The sequence below is a fragment of the Aegilops tauschii genome, chromosome 5 (genome assembly GCF_002575655.3).
Source record: "Aegilops tauschii subsp. strangulata cultivar AL8/78 chromosome 5, Aet v6.0, whole genome shotgun sequence".
NCBI lineage: Eukaryota > Viridiplantae > Streptophyta > Magnoliopsida > Poales > Poaceae > Aegilops > Aegilops tauschii.
In genome coordinates this window covers 283,750,038-283,758,186 of record NC_053039.3, presented here as the reverse complement: position 1 = coordinate 283,758,186, position 8,149 = coordinate 283,750,038, and the positions used below count along the sequence as shown (strand labels likewise).

Sequence of the window (8,149 nt, the reverse complement as noted above, 5' to 3'; positions counted from 1 at the left end):
CGAGACACGACTTATGTGATGCAGTAAAGCACATGAAGGAGATGACGCCATTGCGCTGGTCTCTGGTCAACGATGTTAGGTCAGTTGAAGGGTAAGGTCGCATGTCAGCGGGATGGTGGTGACGACAACACACGATCGGGAGGGTGGAAATGCACCATGGTAGGGTGAAGGTGGTGGCCATGGCGATGGTGGCGGCATGCTGGGCGGGAGGGTCTCGTCGATCGCGTGGGAGCAGGAGCGTGGCGGCTTCTGCATGCAAGCGAGAGTTAATGACCTAGCCATCTCATGGGATCGGGAGGAGAAAAGTAACGGAAGAAGGTAGGAGATACTTTCATTTTTCCATACAAGAGGGTATCGGTCTGCTAAAATAAATTGATGGTGGGAGAGAGATTGCGCCATGGGAGGGAGGAAAACCGGCCGCGGGGGGGGGGGGGGGGGGGGGGGGGGTGGGGTTGGTATGGAACCTACAATCCCAACTCCCCGTTTTCATAGTATGAAATGAATAAATAAATCATTCCACCGGTTTCAGCGAGGCGAGTGCAGAAAAGGTCGTTCCACCACCCGGCCCAAGCCCAATCCCCTGTGGTGCCTTTACCTCGTTCTCCGGTTCCCCGTCCCATTCCATCCACCGCGTCCAGACACAATCTTACCGGCGACGCCTCGCGACCTCCTCAGCTCCTCCCCCCCTTCGCCGCCGCTGCCACCGCGGGGACCCGCTCTGATCCCGTCAGGTGAGATCCCTCGCTCCCATCTGTTCCGCCCCTTCTTCTCCCCGTTGTTAGATCTACGGTCTGAGCCGGGTCGGCTCGCTCCCGTCGCCCTGGCCCGGCGCATCCGCTCCACTGTCCCGGTCCGGGTGTCGGAAATTAGAATCTGTACGGCGGCCTTCCGGCGTCGATCAAGCTTTTTCTTGTGTATCCGTGGTTCCTCCGCCCAGATCTGCGCCATTTCTGTGGGGTTGCGCTGATCTCGCCCAGATTGGGACGGATCTGGGGATTCTGTCTGCGGAATTTGGATGTGGGATGATTTTTTGAGACAAGCAAGATGTGGGATGATTGGGAGAGCTGATACGTTTGTCGCTTGTTGCTTGGATTGTTGTTTTGCCCTAGCTATGCGTCGTGGTTGTACCGCACTCTTTCGGTTCGCTTGGTCTCTCAGATGGTGCACGATTGTGCACTCGTACCAGGAAGTTGTAGAATACACGATTTTTTTCGTTATGCTCGCCCCCCAACAGCTGTGCTTACTATGTTGTATGTTTGTTAGAACGGCGATAATTTGAAAGCATCGAATGTAGAAACTGTACCGGATATTATGGAGATTTCTATGGTTTCATACGACTTGCTTTGGTCCACTGGCACAACCAACATAAGCTATATGTTCTGACCCTTGCTTGTAGATCTGTTGATGGGAAAAGAATGATTGCAGCCTTGGGAATGCCGCAAAGATTATGATTGTTTGCCCCTGAAACCATTTGTAGACAGTAACTTGCATCTTTCTTTGACACTTGGGGAAAGTAACAAATAATTTATTAGGAAAACAAATGTTTTTGCTGTTTGGGTTGTGTAAAGCATATGCTAATTGAAAGGTTTGACCTCTTAAATTTGTTGTGCTGTACGAGACTTTGATTCCTTTTCCTTCAGTGATCATGTCCAGCATGACAATGAATCCACATTTACTGATCGTGCAAGTTAAACCAGTCACGTGTTTCAGTGTGCTGCCTTTCTAAACTTTGACCTCTGATATCAATGAAATCTTTGCAGTCATATTAATTAAATAGTGATTGATTTCATGGAAGTGCCCCTGAAATTTTATGCGTCTTCCGTAATTCTCACTTTTGTATTAATATGTTGCTGTGAAACCAATGGTCGTATGTAGTGCAGTTGTATGGATGTCTTGAAAATATGTCTATTTTGAAACTATGGTTGTAATAGGTTGACATATCTAAATCCTTGAAAGGGAGGAGATTTGGTTGATCTCTCATTGAAACACCACTCTGCCATTCTCACTTGCTCTTGCCTTTGATCATGCAACATATTTTGTACTACAGGACACATCTGTGTGTGTGCGTGCTCAGTTCTAGTGGTCACACTGTCCTAATCTTCTGTCTTGATTTGCAGTTGTAGAAGTAACTGATTAGCCTGATGGCTATGGTCGATGAGCCTCTCTATCCAATTGCCGTGCTGATAGATGAGCTTAAAAATGAAGATATTCAATTGCGCCTGAACTCCATCAGAAGACTTTCCACTATTGCACGGGCACTTGGAGAAGAAAGAACCAGGAAGGAACTGATTCCTTTCCTCAGCGAAAACAATGATGATGAAGATGAGGTGCTTCTTGCAATGGCTGAAGAATTGGGTGTGTTCATTCCTTATGTTGGGGGTGTAGAGCATGCTCATGTTTTGCTCCCACCATTGGAGACATTGTCTACGGTGGAGGAAACCTGTGTCCGAGACAAAGCAGTTGAGTCGTTGTGCCGTATTGGTGCACAGATGAAAGAAAATGACATTGTTGACTATTTCATTGCAGTAGTAAAGGTAATGCATTTATACAGCGAGACATTCAATTGATTGTTGTCAAATATTTGTGGCACTCCTTGACCTCATCATTATATTCCTTAAGTAATATATATGTTTGCATGATATTTCCACTTCTTGCCTTTTAGGTAACTGCGTTTGCATTGTATTCTTCTGCCTAGTGACTTGCTCCAACATATGGCTGTTCATTGGAAATACTGCTGTACTCTGTAAAGAAATATGAGACTTTTTAGATCACGGAAGAGTGATCTAAAAAGTCTTACATTTCTGTACAGAGGGAGTACTTAGATAAATGTAGCAATGCAGTTTTATTTTCTGTTGATATCTTTATGCCTGTTCGTTCAACCAGTCTTTACTCTTTTCAGAGGCTAGCGGCTGGTGAGTGGTTTACAGCTAGAGTATCATCCTGTGGTCTTTTCCATATAGCCTATCCAAGTGCCACCGATCCGTTGAAAACAGAACTGAGGACTATTTATGGCCAGTTATGCCAAGATGACATGCCTATGGTCAGAAGGGCAGCTGCATCAAATCTTGGGAAGTTTGCTGCCACTGTTGAACAGAGCCATTTGAAGACAGAAATCATGTCGATCTTTGATGATCTTACCCAAGATGGTACTTTCTTCTACATCTGTGACATACTGTTTAATGAAATAATTCTCTAGTTCAGGCAAATAGTTACCTGTTCAAAAAGTGGAATAGAACACATGTATTGTAGTTTCTGATGTTGCCATCAAACAGTTATTGTGTTCTCTGAATGATTGTGTTTGTAATCATGCGGTCTCCTCATTAATCTGCTGTGGAGATCTTTTATTGATTTGTCAGTGATTGTGCTTACTAGCGTAGTCAGTGATTGTTACATGTAGCTTATCTCTAGCTTTGTTGCAGTTAATTTGACATAATTTTTCAAGTACCATTTATTAGTTTATCTTTTTGTATGGTGGTAGCGCATGTTCCTAATATTCCGATTCTGCTTTATTATTGTTAATTTATATAGGGTCTCAAGTAGTTCTGTATGGCAGTGTGGTGTAGTACGGTTAGGTTCCTTGTGATTTGTTATGAATCCTTTAGGACTGAAACCAAAAGTATCCTGCTATATTTTATCTTCATTCTGAATATGATATCAGTCTGCCTATGCTCCAAGATATCAAAATAAACTCTTGAAACTCCGAGACTATTCTTTTATACTTGAATGTACCAAAAGATCAATATATGTATGAGCCATAAAACTGGCTCCTGGAACTTTCTTGTCCAACATTTTGTACAATGGTAAACGAGTCGAGAGTTTGTGACATTGATTACACGCTGTTATTGGCCTTCATTTGCAGATCAAGATTCAGTACGTTTATTGGCAGTTGAAGGCTGTGCCGCTCTTGGAAAATTGTTAGAACCCCAAGATTGTGTAGCCCATATCCTTCCAGTCATTGTTAATTTCTCCCAGGTACATTACTGACATAACTAATAGTCTTTGTATGGTATTGTTATATAACTTTGTGATTGCTACAGTTTCATGTTACCCAGAACTGCTTATTTGTTTAACTATGTTGTTAAGTTCATCATCATGGTTGTGCTGCTACTAACACTTGTTCCATAACTCCTCTGTTAGGATAAATCTTGGCGTGTCCGTTATATGGTTGCAAACCAGTTGTATGAGCTCTGCGAGGCAGTTGGTCCTGAGCCTACAAGGTTAGTGACCTTCTTCATCAATTGTAACATACTTGAATTTTTAATATTTGTGAAGTGTGGCAAGTTGTTATATTACATGTAAATACATATATTTAATCTGATTGGTTGATGTGTTCATATATTTGGTAACAGAGCAGACCTGGTGCCTGCATATGTTCGCCTCCTCCGTGATAATGAGGCTGAAGTGCGGATAGCAGCTGCCGGAAAAGTTACTAAGTTCTGTAGGATATTAAGTCCACAGCTTGCAATTCAGCACATTCTGCCGTGTGTTAAGGTGCGGCTGGGGCAGTTACTGAAAATCATTTGTATTCTGCTGCTGTTATTGCCAATAGACTAACTCTTGCCAATTTCATCTGCAGGAATTGTCATCAGATTCGTCTCAGCATGTTCGCTCAGCTTTGGCTTCAGTCATCATGGGAATGGCCCCTGTCTTGGGGAAGGTGCGAGCAATGATGCATCCATAATTCTTGAATTGCCTTTCAGTGTTGCAAACATGTTTACAGACAAATTAATGCACTTTACATTTTAATGAATACCCATCTTATGAATACCCGTTTCCATTATCATTGTACTCTTGTGACCTGCCGTATGAAGTAGTATTCGCCGTTTATACTGAAATTTTAGCGAGACGTGGCGCATAATCACTTCTTTGAATTGCTGTTATCTTGGATTTCTCAGCATGTCGGCTGAACAATGCAGATGTTTTTGGTTTGTGTTCCATATGCACTGGTTCATTTGCCAGTTACATGTACATGTTTTGTGACGGTATTTTGCATCCAGCATCCAAAGACTTGTCCTTTATTTAATCTTCTATTGCTAGTTGCTACAAATCAAATCTATTTATTCCGTATATCTGTGTGATACTACTATGATTTGTTGCCAATAGTTTCTGCTCTTCATGCAATTACTATCAACAATTCATCGTCATTGGAAACTGATCAGCTTCATCTTTGGCTTTCTGCAGGATGCTACCATTGAACAACTTCTTCCTATTTTTCTTTCTTTGCTGAAGGATGAATTTCCTGATGTTCGACTCAACATAATCAGCAAGCTTGATCAAGTTAATCAGGTCAGTACTATTTTTGTTTCTTGCTTCTCTTGCAATTAATAGCTGGTTCGTTTGTGAATCTTTGGTACGCTTCCAGCATGATATTCTTTGCTTTACCCCAGTGTAACTGAGATTGATCTTACCACTTTGTTTACCCCAAATACGAGGGACATGTGCAAAAGTTGGCTACTATACAACTGGATGACTCGGTGTTAGCCCACTTGCCCTAGGTCTTTATCTGCAACACCATGGGTCGCAACACTCTGCACTTCCCAGTATAATAAGTCTGCGATAAATACATGACATCTGGCACCAAAATACGTTTCTGAGCGAAGGTCATACTACCATTTAAAGTCACATTTACACCAATTTCCCCTTTCACCCCCCCCCCCCCCCCCCCCCCCTGGCTATTGCAATTGCCATTAATCAGTATGGACTAAAGTAACACTCGCCGTTAAATGTATCATGTGTTATAATGAAGATGAGTAATGCCATATTTTACCTGTATTACGGTGAGCGTAACGTTCTAAGACGACATACATACGAAAACAGAAGGAGTAGCAGCTATCCCCTTCATCAAGTCTGTTTCTCCTATTGACTGATATTTGCTGTATTTTTCCCTTGGCCATTTCACATTTTCTGATGCTTTTGCAATCTTTCAGGTCATTGGAATTGACTTGCTGTCGCAATCTCTATTGCCGGCTATTGTAGAACTTGCGGAGGATAGGCACTGGAGGGTTCGCCTTGCAATAATTGAGTACATCCCTCTGCTGGCTAGTCAGTTAGGTGTTGGGTTTTTTGATGACAAGCTGGGGGCACTTTGCATGCAATGGTTGGAAGATAAGGTATACACTATTCTGATATCTAAGCACATGTTTGGTTCAAGGTTAATTTTCCCACAGCTAAGGTTAGGCAATGTGTGTATTCCTATAAATGTGGCCAATAAATTAGATTTCAGGAATGGCAAAAGATGGGAAAATTTTGTATTGACACATGGGCCATATGGATAATAAATTGTGCCAACTAACAAAACGCACATCTAAGAAACTGTTGTGCTCCTAAGGTTTTAGGCTTGGCAAAGCTGTGCCTGGGAACCAAACAGCCCCTTTGTTCCTTTAATTTTTTTTCGAAATAAACAAAGCAGTACACTGCTGCGATTTTGGCATATGACCTCAAACATTTTGTTCCAGCGTATAGCAGTACATTGCATGAGGAGCACATGTGATATTTAACAACCTTCACATGTGATTTTTCCCTCATTTACCAGTAATTGACGGAACTCGGTGTTCAGTTTTAGTGAAACTCGATGCACTTTGCCGGTTGGCTTGCATATTTTCTGTAGTCATAAACAAAATGCGGCTTGCGTCTTTTCTCTGGTTAAGATTGATATACACTCCTTCTGTTCACTATTATATTCTAACTTTATGCTGAATCGGATGTATATAGATACATTTTAGTGTGTTTGTTCACTCATTTCAGTCCGTATGTAGCCCATACCGAAATATCCAAAACATCTTACAATAGTGAACAGAGGGAGTAATAAACAAGAGGCTGTCACTCTACCTATAAATGCAGGAATGGTTAACCAGAGTTTGAATTTCAGGTTTTCTCGATCAGAGAAGCTGCCGCAAACAACTTGAAGCGCCTGGCGGAGGAGTTTGGTCCAGAGTGGGCAATGCAACATATAATTCCTCAGGTTCTTGTTGTACTATCTAAACACTAGGCATACTTTAAACATGCACTAAAGCCAGCACACCCGCAGCTAAGCAGGCATCTTGTTGTGGGGTTTCATATTTAAGTCTGAACAGGTTCAATCATTGCTTAGTGAAAAATATTAATAGTACTTTTTGCATTAATGATGTTTTGATACAGGCTGAAAATCTGTGCTTTTTTTTACTCTGCATACTGGACTAGACCATCTGTCTTGAAGGCTTACATGTTCTATTTTCTAGGTGTTGGAGAAGATAAACAACCCACATTATCTGTATCGCATGACCATCCTGCAAGCTATCTCATTGCTAGCCCCTGTCATGGGTGCAGAAATAACATGCCAAAAGCTGCTCCCTGTTGTCATTAATTCCTCGAAGGACAGGTGAGCGGCAACTAACATAATTGGCAGAACTAGATCATTTTAGTGCTTTGCTGACATACTTCTAAACTTTCAGAGTGCCGAACATCAAATTCAATGTTGCGAAAGTTCTGCAGTCGCTTGTACCAATCCTTGATCAATCTGTGAGTTCTTCAGTTTCTTCTGCATGATCCCATTTTTTAGTATAGTTCGGTTTATGGATTATTGGGGAATATCATGAATACTAACTTTGCAGGTCGCTGAGAAGACTGTGAAGCCATGCCTTGTCGAGCTGAGCGAGGACCCTGATGTGGATGTACGATACTATGCAAACCAGGCCCTTCAGGCGTGTGACCAGATCATGATGTCTAGCTAACTAAGCTACTGTCGTCACGTTCTTTAGAAGCTATTCTTAGTCCAGCTTGGAGTACATGTAATTTACCCTTAAGAGTCCGAGAGTTCTTTCTAGCCCAGTAACTTACCTATACTTCCATGCTGATAATGGATGGGCTATGTTCCCCTTTTGTTGTTATTAATATTGTATAATTGAGCAACGAGACACGTTGTTTCGATGGTGTGCTTAAATTGATAGTTTGAACTTGATTTCTGTCATTCCATGTGTTGGGTGTGATTTTACCGAATGCAACCATTGTCCGTTGTTTCTGACTGTCCTTTTGTATTTTTAAATTTCTGCTGTTATCTTGGTCGTGGATGTCCATGAATCACTGGTAACGTGCAAGTACTATTTAATTCAACTATGTTAATAGCCCATAGTTTAGCAGAAATTCAACATGGGTGGTGGTATCATTATCCGAG

The 8,149-nt window shown here is 42.0% G+C and overlaps 1 protein-coding gene across 2 annotated transcripts; it reads left to right on the top strand.

The window, feature by feature from the left end:
• Nucleotides 1–454: 454 nt before the first annotated feature.
• On the top strand, nt 455–7,945 carry LOC109746060 (uncharacterized). 2 transcript variants are annotated; one of them, XM_020305175.4, is made up of 13 exons: nt 455–731; nt 2,118–2,534; nt 2,900–3,146; nt 3,860–3,972; nt 4,138–4,217; nt 4,350–4,491; nt 4,577–4,657; nt 5,182–5,286; nt 5,928–6,110; nt 6,869–6,961; nt 7,218–7,357; nt 7,431–7,497; nt 7,602–7,945. In XM_020305175.4, the coding sequence occupies exons 2-13, from the start codon at nt 2,142–2,144 to the stop codon at nt 7,707–7,709; spliced, it is 1,752 nt and encodes a 583-aa protein (XP_020160764.1). In that variant the 5' UTR covers nt 455–731; nt 2,118–2,141; the 3' UTR covers nt 7,710–7,945. The 2 variants fall into 2 exon arrangements, with proteins under 2 accessions (XP_020160764.1, XP_020160763.1); XM_020305174.3 differs by having other exon boundaries at nt 7,590–7,945.
• The last annotated feature ends 204 nt before the right edge of the window (nt 7,946–8,149 follow it).